General features: G+C 52.2%; 5 protein-coding genes and 1 non-coding gene across 6 annotated transcripts; 5 read left to right on the top strand and 1 right to left on the bottom strand.

Annotated features, from left to right (window-relative positions):
* Positions 1-117: 117 nt before the first annotated feature.
* On the bottom strand, positions 118-4,391 carry J4E93_004768 (uncharacterized protein; the record flags this gene model as incomplete). Its single annotated transcript, XM_049342694.1, has 3 exons — positions 118-1,802; positions 1,849-4,300; positions 4,344-4,391. The coding sequence occupies 3 exons, from the start codon at positions 4,389-4,391 to the stop codon at positions 118-120; spliced, it is 4,185 nt and encodes a 1,394-aa protein (XP_049199694.1).
* Positions 4,392-4,801: 410 nt separating this feature from the next.
* On the top strand, positions 4,802-5,779 carry J4E93_004767 (uncharacterized protein; the record flags this gene model as incomplete). The annotated part of the gene is made up of 1 exon (XM_049342693.1): positions 4,802-5,779. The coding sequence occupies one exon, from the start codon at positions 4,802-4,804 to the stop codon at positions 5,777-5,779; it is 978 nt and encodes a 325-aa protein (XP_049199693.1).
* Positions 5,780-7,203: 1,424 nt separating this feature from the next.
* On the top strand, positions 7,204-8,454 carry J4E93_004766 (uncharacterized protein; the record flags this gene model as incomplete). Its single annotated transcript, XM_049342692.1, has 3 exons — positions 7,204-7,242; positions 7,296-7,623; positions 7,673-8,454. 3 exons carry the CDS (start codon positions 7,204-7,206, stop codon positions 8,452-8,454), a joined length of 1,149 nt encoding a protein of 382 aa, XP_049199692.1.
* Positions 8,455-9,826: 1,372 nt separating this feature from the next.
* On the top strand, positions 9,827-9,930 carry J4E93_004765. Its single transcript has one exon. It is a non-coding gene; the product is annotated as a tRNA-Lys (tRNA).
* Positions 9,931-11,283: 1,353 nt separating this feature from the next.
* Positions 11,284-13,059, top strand: J4E93_004764 (uncharacterized protein; the record flags this gene model as incomplete). Its single annotated transcript, XM_049342691.1, has 4 exons — positions 11,284-11,815; positions 11,863-11,973; positions 12,044-12,876; positions 12,931-13,059. 4 exons carry the CDS (start codon positions 11,284-11,286, stop codon positions 13,057-13,059), a joined length of 1,605 nt encoding a protein of 534 aa, XP_049199691.1.
* A 983-nt stretch (positions 13,060-14,042) lies between these two features.
* J4E93_004763 (uncharacterized protein) lies at positions 14,043-15,212 on the top strand (the record flags this gene model as incomplete). The annotated part of the gene is made up of 3 exons (XM_049342690.1): positions 14,043-14,429; positions 14,479-14,996; positions 15,050-15,212. 3 exons carry the CDS (start codon positions 14,043-14,045, stop codon positions 15,210-15,212), a joined length of 1,068 nt encoding a protein of 355 aa, XP_049199690.1.
* Positions 15,213-18,558: the final 3,346 nt, after the last annotated feature.

Here is an 18,558-nt window from a genome sequence, read left to right as displayed (position 1 = left end):
GTATCTAGGAGGGCGATGCTTTTCGTTGATACCACAATGTGAGTCACGTCCATCAGACTGTGCTCGGAAGGTGGAATGTGTTCGTTACAGTTTTCACACGATATACAAAGGTATCTTCTAAGCACTAGCCTCCGCAGTACTTTCTCTTCCAGCTATGCTTCCACCCTTCCAACTTCCCTTCGGGTCAATCTTGTCCTGCACCCTACTTTGCTCGCCCTCTTTGCCCCAGCCACCGCCACCAGGCGTGTGGATGATGATGCGTTCACCAGGCCGCATGGCGGCCGTGTTCTTAGCACCCATGTTGATGTATCTGTACTCCACATCTTCCTTCCTGATATCGGCATCCTTCTTCAGCAGAGTTTCAACTGCACGGGAGGTGGTAGGCGCTTGCGCATCCTCCACAGGTTCCGTTGGACGCTTGGAATCCGAATTTTGGTCGATAGCTTTTTTGTCTACCTTCTTCACCCAGATGTTCAGACCGCATGCGGCGTCTTCTCCTCCTTCCATACCGTATGGATGGTAAACTCTTCGTTCGCTGAGGATACTGACTTGGACGGGGATGCGGAACTCGATGTCGCGGATTACGCCCTCACCACCGATGTGCATGCCCTTACCCGCACTATCTTCCCTGAGTGAGAACTCGCGGAGCAGAACGGGGTATCTTCGCTCGAAGACCTCGGAGTCGGTGATCCGGGTGTTGGTCATGTGCGTATGAACACCGTTCGTGCCGTTCCAAGTCGAGCCTGCACCAGATCCTCCTGCGATTGTTTCGTAATATCCAAAACCCTTCGTGTCTTTGCGCTCGCCGCTCTTTTCTCCTTCTCCGTATGTTGTACCGCCAAATCCAAACGTGAGATTGTTGCAATCTCCCTGACTTGCAGCACAAGCACGGAAAGCTTTCAGTACGACGTCTGTCACTCGCTGACTTGTGAGAACGTTGCCACCTACAACAGCGGCATTGTCAGACGGCGAGAGGAACGATTTCTTGGGTATGAGAACGTGAATGGGCTTGAGACATCCTTGGTTCAACGGAATGTCCTCGCTGATCAGACAGCGTAGACAGTAGATGATGGCTGAGTAGGTAACGGCTTCTGGCGCATTGATGTTTCCGTACACCTCAGGCCCGGTACCAGAGAAGTCGAAGACAGCTTCGCCCTTCTCGGGATCAATAGAGACCTTGAGTCGTATTGGACTGCCATCGTCCATGAAGTCCTCTGCGCTAAGATCCTGACCCTCGAATCGCTTGTATACGTCCTTTAGCAGGGCGCGAACGGACTGCTCCGCATTGGCTTGTATGCTTGTCATGTAGAACTTGACGACCCGCTCACCATAGTCTGACATTAGTGTGTTGATCAGGTTGATACCCTTTTGGTTAGCGGCGACCTGAGCCTTCAGATCATTGATGTTGTCACTGAGACATCTCGTGCCCGAGCAGCCAGGGTATCGGCCTGGTTCATCAAAGAGTAGCTCGGTGATACGCTTCTCGTTGAAGTGTCCTTCCGACACCAACTTCTCGGACTTGATGGCTGCACCTTCCTGGTAAAGCTCTTTTGACGCAGGAGGCATGGAGCCAGGAAGTATGCCACCTATGTCGGCATGATGCGCACGGGATGCGACGTAGAAGATGATGTTGTCACCACTGAACGCGGGTGTGATCACAGTGATGTCTGGCAAATGGGTCCCGCCGAACATGGGGTGATTAGAGACAAGGACGTCGCCTTTCTTCAGCTTGCCCTTCCAAATGGCGGCTTGTTTGCGGACACAGGTTGACATACTTCCGAGATGCACTGGTAAATGAGGAGCTACACTGGAGTTAGCTGAGTCAGTTTACTCCAGCGATCGACTTACCATTGGCGACTAGTCCGCCATCCGCATCGAACAGTGCGCAGGAATAGTCCAATCGTTCTTTCACGTTCGTTGACACACTGGTCTTTTGCAAGGCGCGGCCCATTTGCTCGGCAATAGCCATGAACCGATGAGCAAAAATACTGAGCAAGATCGGGTCGACTTCTTTCGTGTCAACCTCCTCATCTTGGTCTTCCGTCTCACCAATGTTGATCACCACATGAGTATGGATGACAAGCGCAGTGGCACCGGGCGTCACGACAATAGTCTGTGTACCATCGGCAATGATTGCTGGACCCTTCAATCGATCGCCCACTTCTAGGTCTTCGAGCTTGTAGACGGAGGTATCTTGCCGGCCGCCTTCGAAGAAGACTTTTCGTGTATCGTAGCGCTTTGCGTCTCCTGAGAGGTCCTTTGGTTTGATCTCCTTAAGCTGCTGATCTACACTCTTCTCGAGACCTTCAAAGGTCTTGCCAATGCCGCGAGCTCGTACGTCATCGACAATGATGTCGCGATCGGGTAGAGTAAAGCCAAACTCCTGGTCATGCTGCTTGACGAAAGCCTTACCAAAAGCCCATTCATCGCCGTCATACTCTTGCTCTGCCTCCTCCTTCGTCGGCTTGATGATCATAAGTGCCGACTCCGTTCCGCGATATCTCAGGTTGAGGTACTCTTCGAAGTGGACATGCTCTTCATCGAAGCCCTGGTCTCTAAGCGTAGCTGTTGACTTGCTCTTGAGATCTGCCATCTTGTTTTGCAAGTATTCTCTCACATCCTTCTCGTCCGACCACACTGTAGACTCTGGCTCCTGCCTCTCATCGACAACATCAGCGAGTGCCATGCCATATGCTGATAGTACTGATGAGTAGCGATGAATCAGGATTTGCGAGATGCCAAGTGCTTCGGCGATGGCGACCGCGTGCTGGCCACCCGCACCACCAAATGTGGCGAGCCGGTGCTTGCTCGTATCGTGTCCACGGGCTTCTGTCAGACTTCGAATCGGCCGGGTCATGGTCTCATTAGCGATCTTGATAAATCCGTTTGCAATATCGTCCAGTGACATCTCCTTCTCTTTGTTACCACCTGCGACCTCTTTGTTGATCTGCTCGGCCAATTCCTTGAACAGTTTCTCGCTCGCTTGCGCATCAAGGCCTTCGTCCTCATTCTTACCGAAAATCTTGGGAAAGAAGTCTGGTAATAGCCGGCCAAGGAAGAGGTTCGCGTCTGTGATGGTTAGTGGGCCACCCTTGCGGTAGCATGCCGGCCCTGGGTGTGCGCTTGCCGACTCTGGGCCTACGACGAACAGTCCGTTCTTCCAGAACAGGCGCGAACCACCACCCGCTGCGACAGTGTTGATGTCGAGCTGTGGAGACTGTATGGTCACGCCAGCTGTTGTAGTCTCAAAGACGTGATCGTAACGCCCAGCACCGTATCTGCTGACGTCGGTACTGGTGCCGCCCATGTCGAAGCCAATGACGGGAATCTTGGTCTCGGGATCGTACGATGTAAGCGCATAGCCAACGACTCCACCGGCAGGACCAGACAAGATGGCTTTTAGGCCAGAGAAGATGTCGACATCTACCAAGCCACCGTCTGACTGCATGAACTCGCAGCGAGCGCCCTTGGAGCCCTCCTCGCGCTTCACGCTCTTGGAGCCAAGGCCGCCTTCGAAGCCCTTGGAGAAGCCATCGATGTATTTTCGGATCGCGGGTGTGAGGTATGCGTCTGCGCAGGCCGAGGTAGCGCGTGGAACCAGTTTGATCATGGGCATAAGCTCGTGGCTCAAGCTGACGTGCTCAAAGCCAATGTCTCTCGCGATCTTGCCCACTAATGCCTCGTGGTTGGGGTATGTGTATCCATGCATCAAGCAGACGGCGATGCTCTTCAGTCCGCTATCGTAGACTTCCTGCAATTGCTTCCTTATCGCCTCCTCCTGCGGTCGTTGTAGTATGCGCACAGTCTCGCCCGATAAGCCCTTCACCAGTTCTGCGTTGTCTCCGGCCTCTTCAATGCTCTTTGCCTGTGTCTGATTTCTCTCCGGATCTTCGGCGTAGTCTTCCAGGGTGACGCGCTCATCGATCTCGACGACCTTCTTGTATAGCACCTCGGGCTTCCGAATGTCCAGCGCGAAGATGTTCGGCCTGCTCTGATTACCAATCTCGAGGCAATCCTTGAAACCCTTTGTGACCACCATGGCAATATCCTCGCCCTTCCTCTCTAGCAGCGCGTTGGTGGCGACCGTGGTGCCCATGCGTATGCTCTCGATCTTGGACGTGTCGAGCGGCTGTCCACGGGGGATGTCGGTGCCGGTGAACTTGGAGAGGAGGCGGCGGATACCTTCGAGCGGCGCGTCATCGTAGTTGGAGGGGTCGACGGAGAGGAGCTTGATGAGAATGTCGTCTTCCATCTTGCCCGTGCCGGGGTTGCCTACGCAGTCCGTGAAGGTACCGCCGCGCTGCCTTGTCAGCTACAGTTGTACGTATGATAGTGCGACATACATCAATGGCGATGCGGATTCCCCGCCCACTGATCTTTGGAGTGGCCATGTTGACGATAGATGGTGAAGCTCGGGGGCGCAAAGGCATCAACAGGCACAGAACAAAAGTTCGAAATGGACAAAAGACGATGCTAAGTCCTGCATGGCCCGATGCCGGCCACACGCGACTGCACCACCCATGAGACTCGAGAGTGGGGTAGCGTTTGCTGCTGCCCCGCGATCTTTTGTCATCATTCGATTATTGATCCGTCGCAGGGGCATCATTGCTATCTCCGCGGCTTTCGCTGCATTGGGACTAGTGGCTGTCTCCATGAGCTAGGCCAGATATGTACACAAGGCCCCCAGACAACCCCACCTTACCTTCGCCCATCTGGCGCAGGCAAACACCTACAAGCCAGCTTCACTGATTTTTATCAGATGCAAGAAGGTTGGCACCCGAGAAGCGTTTGAAAACTCGACATGTGGGCGCTATCGTACGTTCAGTTTGCCTGCATCCGAGCAATCGCTCACACCTCGCTCTATATCCGGACCTCACCCTGGCTAGCGCCTGCAACTCAGCCAGATCATATCAAGAACTATCCTTGTCGGTCGAGTCTTTATGGCTGCCGTATATTCATCCCAAAAGACTCTCAAGGCAAACAGACTCCGCTGCCCCTCCTGATCAGAGCTCATGGTGGTGGCTTCATCGTCAACTATCCCGCAGCAGACGACGTCCTGGCGCGACATCTTGCTGATCATGCCAACTGCATTGTCGTCAACATAGACTATGGCAAATCGCCTCAAAATAAGTTCCCCACGGCTTACGAGGATGTCGTCGCTCAAACGCTCGCCGTGATTGATGACCCAGAATTGCCCATCGATAAGTCAAAAGTCGTCCTCTGCGGCAGCTCAGCCGGAGGCAATCTTACCCTCGGCGCGGCCCAAGACTCGCGGCTCCTGTCCAAAGTTGTGGGCGTCGTATCGATCTATCCTGCCGTGGACTTCGGCCCCGACAGCGATGCAAAGATGGCAACTCGACCAGATCCTGAAGTCCCTGATTTCATAGGAAAGAGCTGGGATGATGTTATGAAGCTGTACCTGGATGAAGCTCAGAAGGAATCCATGCAGGATGTGCGTTTGAGTCCAACGTATTTTGGTACAAGGGAAAGCTTGCCGCAGGAGATTCTGCTTATCGGAGCTGAGCATGACATGTTCTGCCGCGAGGTCGAAGTCATGGCTGAGAAGCTTGCGGGCGGCAGGGCTAAGAATCCGAACAAGCAAGGCTGGTCGGCGCCGGGGGTGCAATACTATAAAATATTTGGCCAGCCACATGCATTCGAAGGATTTCCTGCTAAGAGTCCCGAAGCGGAGAAGGCGAGAATAGCTGCAAAAGAAGCCATGTTTGACACCATCTCAGAGTGGCTGAAGACTACCTTTTCTAAGGTTGATAGCTACTAGCGGGACTTTGCTCGATTTCAGCGCTTGGGTTGTTCTTGACGTCTCTGTTCACAGTACGCGATTGAGAGTGTTGCAAGCGGATGCTAAAGCAAATGACGATAAAGCTCTTATTGTCGTTCATGAATGGAATGCTTGTCGACGCGCGGAACACATGGGATACAGCGAGGTATCTATTTGCCATTCTTGTCCTGTTTTCTCTTCTTTTCGCTTCTGCTACTTTCTGTGTCGTAAGAGACTTTATGTTAGTCAGCAAATGTTGACGCTCTGGAAGAACTGGGTTTGTTACATTACTTCCAATAGTAAACGATACCTTGTCGAAAGAGTCGGTGAAGCGTGCGTCAAGGTTGATGCTGTTTCATTACCTGGCCATCGCGCCGTAGACTTGCATTGGGCGTATGCTCACGTCACGTCCTTGACGTACCAATGACACGGTCTGGCATGGTGTTTGTACAGAATCAGATCGACATCTTTATCGGACCGTCCAAACCTGAAGAATACCATGTCCCGTACAACACCAAAACTGGGACTGAAGATACCCTCGGCAGGCGCCGGGTAGCTGATACCAACATGCTTTCGGCTGCGGGAAGGCAATGCAGTCAGCTTACAAAGGGGTCGGTGATGACAGGCAGCCGGAAATGGACAAACCCCTGATAATCTCATGTCATATACTGCGCAGGTACCTAAGTATATTGATGCGTAGCCGTTGAGAATATTGATAAAAGATCACACAACGTGCTGGTGGGAGTGCGACGTGCTGGGGCGGCTGGAGCAGACGTGATTTCCAAGGTTCGCCGCCATATTGCCTTGACGCATGTGAAACCGCAACCTGGAGGCTTCCCTGTAAACCTCATACGACTCCATCGAGGCGTCTCGTGGCCGCCATGCTTATATTAAGGTTGCGGTCCTCGCCGGCTTCATCTCCCGCATGTCAGCTAAAGCCAATCCAGCTAGCGGCATGACATCACTGCACATGGCGCATCCACTTTGCTGGCGCGGCTCGCAACACATCGTGAAACCAGCGGTCAGAGCACTGCGCCCATGCCCATTCCGATATTTGCGCGACATTTGGTGCAATCAGCTGCCGCTATTTCCCATGTCCGGCTGATCTAAGGTCGGGCGCCGTTTGGGGGCTCGACTCGCGTGTGTTACAGGACGGGCGGAGGACAGAGTGCGTCATTGGCAATGCGGAGGGGGTTGCACTTTATTCTCCGCGCTTTTCTTTTCCTATCTCACTTTGTTCCGTTACCGATTTCCGAGAAGGTGGTTGCTTTCGCGAGGTTAGAAAGAGTTGGTATCATAATCTGTCAAGCACGCACGTGTCGTCTGTCCAACGTGCAACCTTAACACGCCAACTCCTCGGCCCTTTCCACGGTTCGATACTGAAGCGGCGTGCGAGCGTACTTGCTCACACCACCAACGCGACAATGAATTACGCATCATGGATCGAAGAGGAGAAACTCAAGGTATGCCCACTCAGCGGTTACTTTTAGTCGCAAATCTAACACGTGCGGCTCAGAAAACCTTCATCGTGGCCACATTGGCATCTACGCTTGTCGGCACGTTCACGGCGTCTATGGGGCTATGGGAGCGCGTCTCAGACAAGCGCCAACAGCACCGACAGAAACAGCGCGACACGAAGCAAGATGGCGAGATCAAGGAGCTGAAGAAGCAGTTCGAAGAGGCGCAGAAGAGAGCCGAGGGTAGACAACAGGAGATCGATCGGCTGAAGAACGGTGGAGGGCGCGACGACGTAGGAAACAATTTTGAGAGGGATGGTATGATGGTCCAGAGGATGTATGACCAAGGTTATGGCAGGATGGGCAGCCGGTTCGCCCAGGGCGATGGTAAGTTGATTGCGCTGGAGACCTGGTACAAGACTGACCCCGCGCACAGCCATCGTCGAGAACAAACTACAAGCGCAAATCATCTCCCTCCAACAAACCGTCATAAACGTCCTCCAAGATGCCCTATACAACGACCGCCAATTGACCCGCGCCGACATGTCCAAACTCATCGCCGCCTCAAATCAAGCCAGAGAAGGCTCCATGATTGCCCTACAAGAAGCGCAACAACGACTAGGAGGCTCGCAAGTCGGCGCACCACCCCCACCCCGCCCCGCATCGCCTCCGCGCTCCCTCGTCCCTTCGCAGCGCGCGCCTAGTGCTATCATGCCCATGGACGGCCCCGAGCAACTCTTCTGCCGCTACGCACTCGATCTACAATACATGCCCGGAAACCCCTTGGCAGCTAGCTTCGCTCCTGGAGGCAGCTGCGCGTGTCCTGCATGCGGCGTTCGTCTCGATGTGACCAGCGAAGACTTTTGGATGATAGGCAAACGGACACCCGTCACCATCTGGGACAAGACAACTGGCTATGAGCACGACATCATGGACACACGCGAGTTCCGTCTTGCCCAGCGCTTCGTCATCAAGTGCCATACCCCAGATGGCGAGTACGCGTGCACAATCTGTAGCAAGGGCAGAGACGTCGACGCAATTTGCCGGACAGTAGACAGCTTGGTCAAACATGTAGGAACATACCACGATGTCGGCGAACTGGAACAAGAAATCGATCTGCGCGAGGTCAAGGTCGAAACGAAGAGGTTGAGTCTCCCTGCGCCACACGTACCCAGTCCGCCGAGGAGCGTTCTCCGGGAAGAGATGATCTATCGGTGAGCATTTGGCAATCACTGTGATGAATCGTGTATCTTTGGGGGTTGTCTGTTTATGTCACAGCAAGGCGTTGGGTCGCAAGTATACCTTTTTGGGGGGCGGTGGGCTGCATGCATGCATATTGCGATTTCTTCTTTTCATGATGTATGAGTAAACGATGTAACGGCAGCAATATATACCATCAACAGCATACTTCTCAACGTAAGATATGAATTTAGTCCAAGCTTTCGTATCAACCAGCTAACAACAATGCTAACCTGAGCCTCCTGAGGTACGCTTGGAGTAGGGAACCAGGCTGCGTCGATATGTCCGAAGTTGATACTAGATATGCACCAATCCTAGGACCCAGCCTCGCACTGTCTCCAAAATTCTCAAGTCCAGCCTCGCACTAGACGTCGATCAGAAAGCTTGTGTGAACTTCGACTGCACAAGAACGAGGCTCTGTGTTGGGTGTAGCCGTCTGATCCGAGCTGAGGTAGTGGTCTGTGCACATGCGGACATGAGTGGATACGTCATCAGGGTGCTGCAGCTATGGGGTGTAAGGTGTCCACAAGGAGCACTACACTGCAACCTCAACAACGACTCTCGGTTGCGTTGAATTTTTATCAGATGCTTGCGATGTTCTTGTGGTCTTTATTACTACACTTAATCCAATACATTGAGCCACTCCCAGTTGATCGATCGCTCCCCCGGGTAGCTACCTCAGCCTAACTGCGTCGCAGCATGCCCCCATTATACACCTAGTACACGCAACGAATAAGGAACAACTATATCGATCCAACCCGGACTCCGTTGCTGGCCTGTTTCTACGCCGGATCTTAGATTCCAAGCAACGAGCAGTCTGGAGTTCACAGGGCGTGCCTAGGCAGGGCGTGCGACTAAATCGTCATGAGCCCCTATCTACACTGCAGTAACCATCATCGCGGTCTCAAAGCCTGGGACCATCAAAGACGTCTTTCTGTGTGTATCCGGGGTCGAAGCAGGAATACCTAACTCCAGAAGCTCGCTGGTGGTCGTGACACACAACGTCGCTGCATCTACGCGCATCGGACGCGTCTATACTGCGACTGAAGTATATCTGATGAACAATACCTTTCATCTATAACAACAGGCAAATGAATCCGAACAGTAGAAGAACGTCCGCATAATCGTTCTGGGTTGACAAGTCAAGTAGGTTACACGCACGATGTTCGCCGGTCCTCCGCCGCCGCACGCCCCACACGACCGCAAGAAATTTTCTTTGCTACCACAACCACGAATCCCAAACTTCAACACTGGCAGCCTGGTTTTCTACAGCTCAAATAGTACTGGCAGACATCGTCATCTGAGTATAGAAATGTTTCAAAATGCACTCCTTCCATCAAACAACAGCATCGCCCGGCTAGCTCAATCGGTAGAGCGTGAGACTCTTAGCTTTCACGTCCTAATCAGACTCGATTGGTTATCTCAAGGTTGTGGGTTCGACCCCCACGTCGGGCTTCCTTGTTTTTTGCGCTCTTAAAGACATGTCGTCCTCCAGGAGTTGGGGTCTTGATTTTTTGGCGAACCTTTTTTGCCAAGCACTTCCGCCAGTGCGAACCAAAACAACCCATATCGCTAAGCCAACGTCTATCGCCTCTTGCTATGTCTGTTTCCGACCGCTAGGTGTGGCATGATGTATGCTTGGTGTACTCAGGTTTATACGGCGCATTTCCTCATCTCTAGGTTTACAGCTAACGAACAAGCTACTATGACTAGACGCAGTCACAACGACGAACGTCATGCACGTCAGAGCAACTCTCTCCATTGTTATCGTGTGCGACATTCCCATAATACTTTTAATGGTACAATGTCGCAGACTTCCGATTAGTACAACACATGCATCCATGTCTACCCAGAAAAAAACCAAACAGGCCTGCAGCCTACATTATCAACATGGAAGCATACAGAATAGATAACCTGGCGTTAATGTAGGCTCTAGATCTGTTGAAGTGTCTGCCTGGCAACCGAAATTCCTCTTTCGGTCTTAACATAGACCGGCATCGGATGCATTGTAATTGTCTGGTGCAAGACCAACAGGTAAGATCTGCCATTCTTGTAAGACGGCCGAGCCCTCATCAACGCATGTCATGATTACAAACGGTCTTGCTCCGATGAGTGCCAGCGCCACCTTTCCCCGCCTGTAGCGCCAGGCTCGTCGGCCCCATGATAAAAGGGCCGAACCTCCCATGATGCATACATGTAGTACTGCATGGGTCTTGCATCCACCACGCGCAGCTGTGCAACTGAACATCCGCTGTAGGCGCCGCCAAACTTCGTGTTACAGGAAAGGTAGCAGTGAAGAGCGCACTACCCGTGCCTTGTAGCAATATCAGTGTGACGTTCAGGTTGTATCGTGCGAAAGGTGCTGAACTCCCGGCCATCTCACATTTACGCTTCACGAACTGCCCCTAGCCATCCAACGGGCGTGCCGTACCGCAGATGCCTTGGCAGCTCCACAGCGGTGCCACACCCGAAGGTCCCCGTACTAGAGTAAGCGGGGCACACAATGTGTTACCACCTCTCACCGATGTAGTCCGAGACTGAGCACAAGGATTCGTCGAGGTATGGCCTGATGAACATGATCAAGCACTGCAGGATTACCTTCTCGCGCGCGGTGCGCTGTGCCAATGTACCCTGGATTGACTGCAGCTTATTCGTTTATATTACGCAAGAAGTCCAACAGTTTGCTATCCGTGTAAGCTTCCTATCATTGTCATCTCTTCTCCGGCCGAACCTGCGGTGCAATCAACATTATATCGGCTTCATCCTTCAGATCCGCCAGCGCGGCTGCGGCTCAAGTCATATATCAACATGGGCTCCATCGAAGATATCCAAAGATTGTCTCTCAACGGCAGTGCTAACGGCACCAATGGCAAGCACATCAACGAGCTCGACGCGCTGATAGTTGGCGCAGGTTTCTGCGGTGTATACCAGCTGAAGATACTCCGCGACGCAGGCTATAACGTCAAGCTCGTCGAGCACGGATCCGATTACGGCGGTGTATGGTACTGGAATCGTTACCCAGGCGTTCGTGTCGACAGCTCCATCCCCCATTATGAATTCTCCGACCCAGCGCTTTGGAAGGATTGGACATGGAAGCAGAGGTTCCCAGCTGGCTCGGAGCTTTGCGCTTACTTTGCTCATGTGGCGAAGGTGTGGGATCTGCGGAAGGATACCAAGTTCAACACCTTCGTTTCGTCTGCGACATGGAGTGATGACGAAGCGAGATGGACGGTGAAGACGAGGGCGGGCGAGATATACAAAGTGAAGTTTCTGTTGTTGAACACCGGCTTCGCGGCGAAGCGGCACATTCCCGATTGGAAAGGCATCGATTCTTCCAAAGGTCGGACGACATTGCCGTCGCAGTGAAACACACTAACCTTGGATCAGGCACCTTCCTCCATCCCTCATTTTGGCCTCATGAAGAACCTGATCTGCGCGGCAAGAAGGTGGCCGTTATTGGAACAGGCGCTACTGGCATCCAGATAGCGCAGGAGTTGAGTAAGGTTGCCAGCCAGCCAGCTCACAGTCTTCCAACGGACCCTGAACATGTCAATGCCAATGCGTCAAGTCGACTATGACCTTCCGCAACAAGCGATTTCCAAGCTTGAGTATCCAGACTTCTTCGGAGGGTTGAAAACCCGCTTCTCAGGCTTCTCATTTGAGTTCATTCCCCGCTCTACATTCGACGATACGCTAGAGCAGAGAACGAAGGTTTACGAAGACTTGTGGAACGAAGGCGATTTCAAGTTCTGGCTTGCGGCTTATCAAGACATGCTCTTTAGCAAAGAAGCCAACCGCGAAGCATACAACTTTTGGCGGGACAAGACGCGAGCGAAGATCGGTGACAACAGAGTCGCAGATATACTCGCTCCCATGGAACAACCCTATTCCTTCGGTTGCAAACGTATCGCGCTGGAGAATGGATACTTCGAGATGTACAACAAGCCCAACGTCTCTCTTGTTGACGTCAGCGAGAAGGGTACGCCGATCCAAGAGATTACCGAAAGAGGTATCAGGACCGCCGAGAAGGAACACGAATTCGACTACATCATCAGCGCGACCGGTTACGATGCCATTACCGGTGGTCTGAAACAAATCGATATCCGCGGTCCGTCAGGCGAGAGCTTGAGCGAGCATTGGAAGGATGGCGTAAAGACGTATCTCGGCATGGCGGTAGCAGGTTTCCCGAACATGTTCTTCACCTACGGACCTCAGGCGCCGACTGCGCTATGCAATGGTCCTACATGCGCTGAGCTGCAAGGCGACTGGATCTTGCAAATGATGGACCGTATGAAGGAGAAGTCGCTTCGTAAGATTGTAGCGCAGAAGGAGAGTGAAGATCAGTGGAAAGAGCTCATATGGAAGCTTGCAAATGCGTCGCTGTTGCCCAGTGTAGATTCTGTGAGTCGCATAGAATGATGGATTAGGAATTGCAGTGTACTAACGCTGCGACAGTGGTATATGGGTACCAATATCCCTGGAAAGCCTCGGGAGCCTTTGATGTACATTGGAGGTGTGCCAACTTATTACAAGACGATCAATGAGACGGCGGAGAACGGATATACTGGGTTCGATCTGTCGTGAATGTGTTCTTTGCGACTGAAGAAGATGGGCCTGTTAGAGTCGATGCCGGCACTGTTTCCAAGTTTACCTAGGCACCTAATTACGGCTGCACACCTGGGCAGGTGGTTTCAAAGATGATGGAAGAACCAGAGATATTCGTTTCATGGAGGCAATGAGCGGCACGTTGTGCACAGCCATGCTGCGCATACATTACCTAGCTACCATGGTGACGTCGTTCGATGCCCACAGTTGAGAGCTGAGGGTGCTGGGAAGTGCGCGGGTCAATGCGCGCCCGCCGTTCGGCCGCCCGATCCCGGGCCCGACCCAGCCCCCGAATTTCTTCCTGCTACTGGCCTACGTTCCTCGTTCACTTGATCCACAGAACCACGAAGCTCCAGGACCTATCGCAAGTACTACATGTCAAGACTGCGCATGCGATGCTGCTTCCAAAAACCCTCGCTGCTACGGCCACACTGCCCCTAGGCCTGCCAGGTGCATTACAGCCGACACTCGTGCTTTCTACCGCCCCATAGTCTCCACCTGGCGTGTTCGGTATCAGCAACCCAGTCTACCTACACTCTTTACCGAGACACGCCACCCGCGGCTGTTAAACCCAGATGCATGCTGCATAAGTCCATGTGCACCATACAGCTCGTCGTGTATGCGTCCAATCATTAGGTATAGGCCATCATGTGCCAATCTTGGAAGGTATAAGTTACGTTTATGAAGACCCCGTCGTAGGTACCTTTGCAAAGTCGACCAGGTCAAAATGTCTACCACCCAGAGCCGTATAGCTCAGCTTGCTGCTCATATCGCGCATCATACCCAACGAGTGGACGAGCATCTTTCCAAGAACAGCTTACCGCACCCGTCTTTCAACGCAGACAGTCCTGCCGATCTCGAACTACCGTCAGAAATTGAAAAGTCACGAAATGCCGTCCTTGAAGCAACCCAGGAGCTGAACGATTTGCTCCAAACGCCAAGAGATCTGATCTTCAATCATCATGTCAGTATGGAACGAAAGGATGAGCCACGGCTTGCAAACTGATGGCTGTCAGCACAATGCTATCTCATACCTGCAATTCACCTCTCGCTTTGGTCTTGCGAAGAAGGTGCCGGTCGATGGGGAGATTTCTTTCAAGGATCTCGCAGCCACCATTGGTATTAACACCGCGGCGATCACCAGCATACTGCGGCTAGGCATTGCGTTTCGCATATTCAGAGAGCCCCGTCCTGGCTTCATCGCGCACTCTGCAGCTTCGCGACAGATGGTTAGTGATACGCGAGTGTCAGACTGGGTTGCAGTGACTACAGAAGAACTGTGGCCAGCAACGCAAAAGCTCACTGATGCCTTGACGACCTGGCCCAAGGCCGCCGAGCCAAACCAAACTGTGAGATTGTACACATGGCTACATTGAAGTATCATTGACCAGTCGCTAGGGATTCTCGCTTGCCAACAAGACAGACCTCCCATTTCATGAGGTGCTCGTCCAGAATCCCGAACGTGCACGCCGATTTGGCGGTGCCATGAGCTCCTTCACCACTGGTGAAGCATATTCTCTGCGCCATCTGACAGACGGTTATTGTTGGTCTTCATTCGCCCCGGGAACTGTGGTCGACCTCGGAGGCTCTCATGGTGATGCGGCATTTGCTCTCGTCCGGAAATACCCAGGTCTTCAGCTCTTAGTACAAGATCTTCCAGGTGTGATCTCGAACTCAAAGACGGAGGAAGGGCTAGATGTGAGGTTCATGGCGCATGACTTTTTCGAAGAGCAACCTGTGAAGAATGCTGACGTATACTATTTCCGTTGGACCTTGCATAATTGGCCGGATGTATACTGCGTCAAGGCGCTGAGGGCTTTGATACCTGCATTGAAGAAAGGCGCACGTATCCTGATCATCGATGCAGTGATGCCTCCACCTGGTGCATTGCCGAACGGCCTCGATCGAAAGCTCAGGTAAGCTCAAGCTGATCGCAAAGAGCGCATTGTGGTATTGACCTCTTATACAGGGCCATGGATTTGACAATGCTGGAAGTAGGCAATGCTCGAGAGCGAGAGTTGGAAGAGTGGAAAGCGCTGCTTATCGAAGCCGATGCGAGATTCAAATTTCGCGACTTGCATCAGCCACCAGGTTCTGCACTTGCGATCTTCGAAGCTATATGGGACGAGTAAGCGGTAGTGCCAAACGGAGCTTACGGCAACAAATACGTCAATGTATCAATGGGTTTACGACACATCATTGCACGGGAAAAGACGCATGGTCATCGATTCATTCTTTTCTCATCAAAGATTCCGGGCAAGACATTATCGTCCTCCTTCGATACTATGGACTTCTCTCAGCTCCTGTCCTTCCCTTTTTTCCAAGCCCGAGAATTTATTCTTTGCGGCGCCACTGGTAGACCATGCCGTCATCGTCGTCGCTGTCTGTGTGCTCCCACACAATGACTGGTTTGAAACCCGGCACGGCTCCAGCTTCGGGCAGTGCTGCAGCATCTGCTTCAGTCATTAGCACTAGATATTGACCAGGCGATCCAAGCTCCACTGACCTCTCTTCGGTTCGACGGGTAGAGCGCTAGCGTAGAACCCGCAGGCTGTCAGACTGAAAAGGATTGCAGCAAAGCGCATATTGGTTGTTGTTGAGGAAAGCGTATGCTGAGTTCTGCTAGGATAAAGTTTGATGCTCAGGTACTCCAACTGCGATGCTACGAGCTATGCTTCTATATCAGTACCCACCTACTTCGCTATCGCATAGGAAGTCGCCAACATTTCCACCTTTCCCTCGCACTGCATTGCATCGCATTGCAGTGTACACGTCGACAGTCTAATGCGACTCTTCCTTCGCTCCAAACTATCATGTTGGCGTTCCGCTAGCGATGAGCTCAACTTGGAGTTGAGCTTGCTGTGCCGCAAATGGAGCGCAAGCCACTAGCCGATTGCTATACCGGTTGCGTTAGTTCGGCGATTAACCGATCCGTGTTTCCTTCCTTGTGCCGCTCGCGTGGACCACTGAATCCTTCCGCGGGGGCGTTGGCCAACGGTTTACGGTGGTAAACGCTCGCGTTTCACATTGGGAAGTCTCCTTACAGGGTGCTCCTGACTCGGCGAAGATAGCACATTAGGGGCGATGCCCTCGCCGCTTTACTTCCTAGGATGCGATTAACGCGATAACCTGCTGGAGCTTCGGCAATTGCGTAGTTGTAACTCTCGCGTATTGCTGACATGGAGCAATATCTATTTGCGTTGTTGCGCGTTCCTCGTAGCCTGGCGGTGTCGTTTATCACCAGTATCATGATCATGGGAAAAGCCAAAGGATATCTGCCTGTCTCTTCCTCTGAGGAAACCATTAGTACCCACAATGCGCACGAAAAGTGCAAAGATGTGTGGCATAAAGTTATTCGGACGTTGGTAGTCCTCTTCAGCATACTTGGAGCACTCAGTCTTGGCTATTCGCTGGGATCAAAACATGCAATTCTTCCTTCAGCCAACACCATAGGTACGTTCATGACGACACATCGCGTATCGACCAAACTCACATAAAGCAGTGCCTGTTGGTAATATGCATTACTACATGCAGTTCAACAAGACGTTCCCTCAAAGACCAAACGAAGAGAGCGATGCAGCATGGGCGTCACTTTTCCCAGAGAAGCTAGGTTTTATCCAGCATCCTGAGCTCGCTCCGAAAGTAGCGGGTATTGCTGTCTTTCATGAGCTTCATTGTTTGGTGGGCCGCATCTTCTTACATTCCTCTCCTATTGCTGACAACTCCGAAGAACATGCTACGAGAGGCTTTTTGGGCATCGGTAGACGGGAATCTGGTGGAGATGGGCGATGAGTCGCGCGAGAAGAATCATCGCACGAGTCATCACCACGTTCGTCACTGTTTTGAGTACTTGAGGCAATCGCTCATATGTCTTGCGGATTCAAACCTCGAGATGATGAACTATACTGCGCGCGGTATCTCTGGATGGCAGACTGAGAGGACCTGCAGAGACTATGACGGATTGGTGGATTGGGCTGATGAATGGGGCATCACCAGAGATGAAGCACTGCACAATCATGACCTTGCAGTGAACTTTGCTAATGAAGGTGACGGATCGTGAGATCGCAAAATGAGAAGCAATACGTATAACAATGATGACGATTTGCGTCTAGTGGGGTTCTTTCCTTTCCGTGATATGCTCTGGACCGACATCCTCGGGTTTGACGAGGACACCATCCGCAAAAATGTCGACAGCGCGAGCTTTCGTCCAAGCCGTAAGTGCTTCAAAGTCCACACATTGGTGAGAAGCCCAATTCCGCGCCGTAACATCATGACCCCCTCCTGAAAGATACGTATACGTGCCCAGAGACACATCGCCTCTGCACATAATGCCTTGGCGTAGTGTTTCAATGCAGTGATCTATCGACACATTAGCTTTCAAAGAAACTGATGTACCTGATGGCGTGGGAATTTCTTACCAATGTGTCTTTCAAGCTCATTGCGAGCCGGTCCTTGCACATCCTCAAAGTATGACTCCTTGTACACCCATTGCCTAACCTTCTTCTATATAATATCAGTCTGACCCTCGTCAACACATCATTGCTTGCTTACCAAACAATGCAATTCGTGCGCCACGAACATCTGGGATGCGAAGCCAGAGCCATCCGCCAACGGTAAAGAGGTGACGTTGTAGTAATCTAAGTCTTCCTTGGAGACGCGGATCGTCATGCCTATCATCCTCGATTAGCTATTTAAGCCAGTTCTCAAGCTGAGGAGTCTTGCCTTCAAGAAGTTCATGCCATGCATAGTCGAGTTCTGGAGTCGGAGGGCCTGCAAATGGCGTATCATCGACCACCAGGGGAAACGTTCGACTTTCGCTACGAAAAGCTGTGGATCTGGATATCGCTAATCCAAACATTAGCAAGCTCAGAGATAACAAGCAGGAGACTGACATGGGAAAAGTCCAGATCCTGAACTTTGCATCTTAGATTGCAGGCTCGCGAATTGGATCTGTAGATTGATGTACGAAATTACGAGTATCATGTATCCAAGAACAGTAGCCGCAACGAGAAGCCTAAGTCCCCATGCGGCACGCAGTGCCGGTCTTCGTTTAGGGTAGGACGTTCCTTCGTCTTCATGCGAAGACCACTCCTGCATAGATTCAGCTTCATCGAGTGTACTCTTGCAATGATACATTGTTGTTATGGTCGCAAAATAAGATCAAAGATCACGTACACGAGGCCAAGCTCAGGTCTATCGGAGTGCCACGATCGCGACGTTGACCAAACCTTGGAATGGCTGGCCCCGCCAGGCATACGACCTACCGAGACATCACGTTTCGCACGGAGTTCTGCCACACGGCTAAAGCGGCGTACATACTCGGAGGCTATCACATCCTTTCAATGTGATTGTGACGTGGGTCAGCAAGCCCTTGCGCTCGGCTGCATGCGGCGCGGCAGCGGCACAGGGACCGCGCGATGTCTAAAGTTAAGTTGTACCCAAGTACCCGCCACGAAGTGACTGTATCTCGCCGAACTC

Source organism: Alternaria ventricosa, assembly GCF_023758065.1.
Source record: "Alternaria ventricosa strain BMP 2768 chromosome Unknown scaffold_7, whole genome shotgun sequence".
NCBI classification, from domain to species: Eukaryota; Fungi; Ascomycota; class Dothideomycetes; order Pleosporales; family Pleosporaceae; genus Alternaria; species Alternaria ventricosa.
The sequence above is the reverse complement of the archived record's forward strand: the minus strand, read 5'-3'. Positions and strand labels throughout refer to the sequence as shown.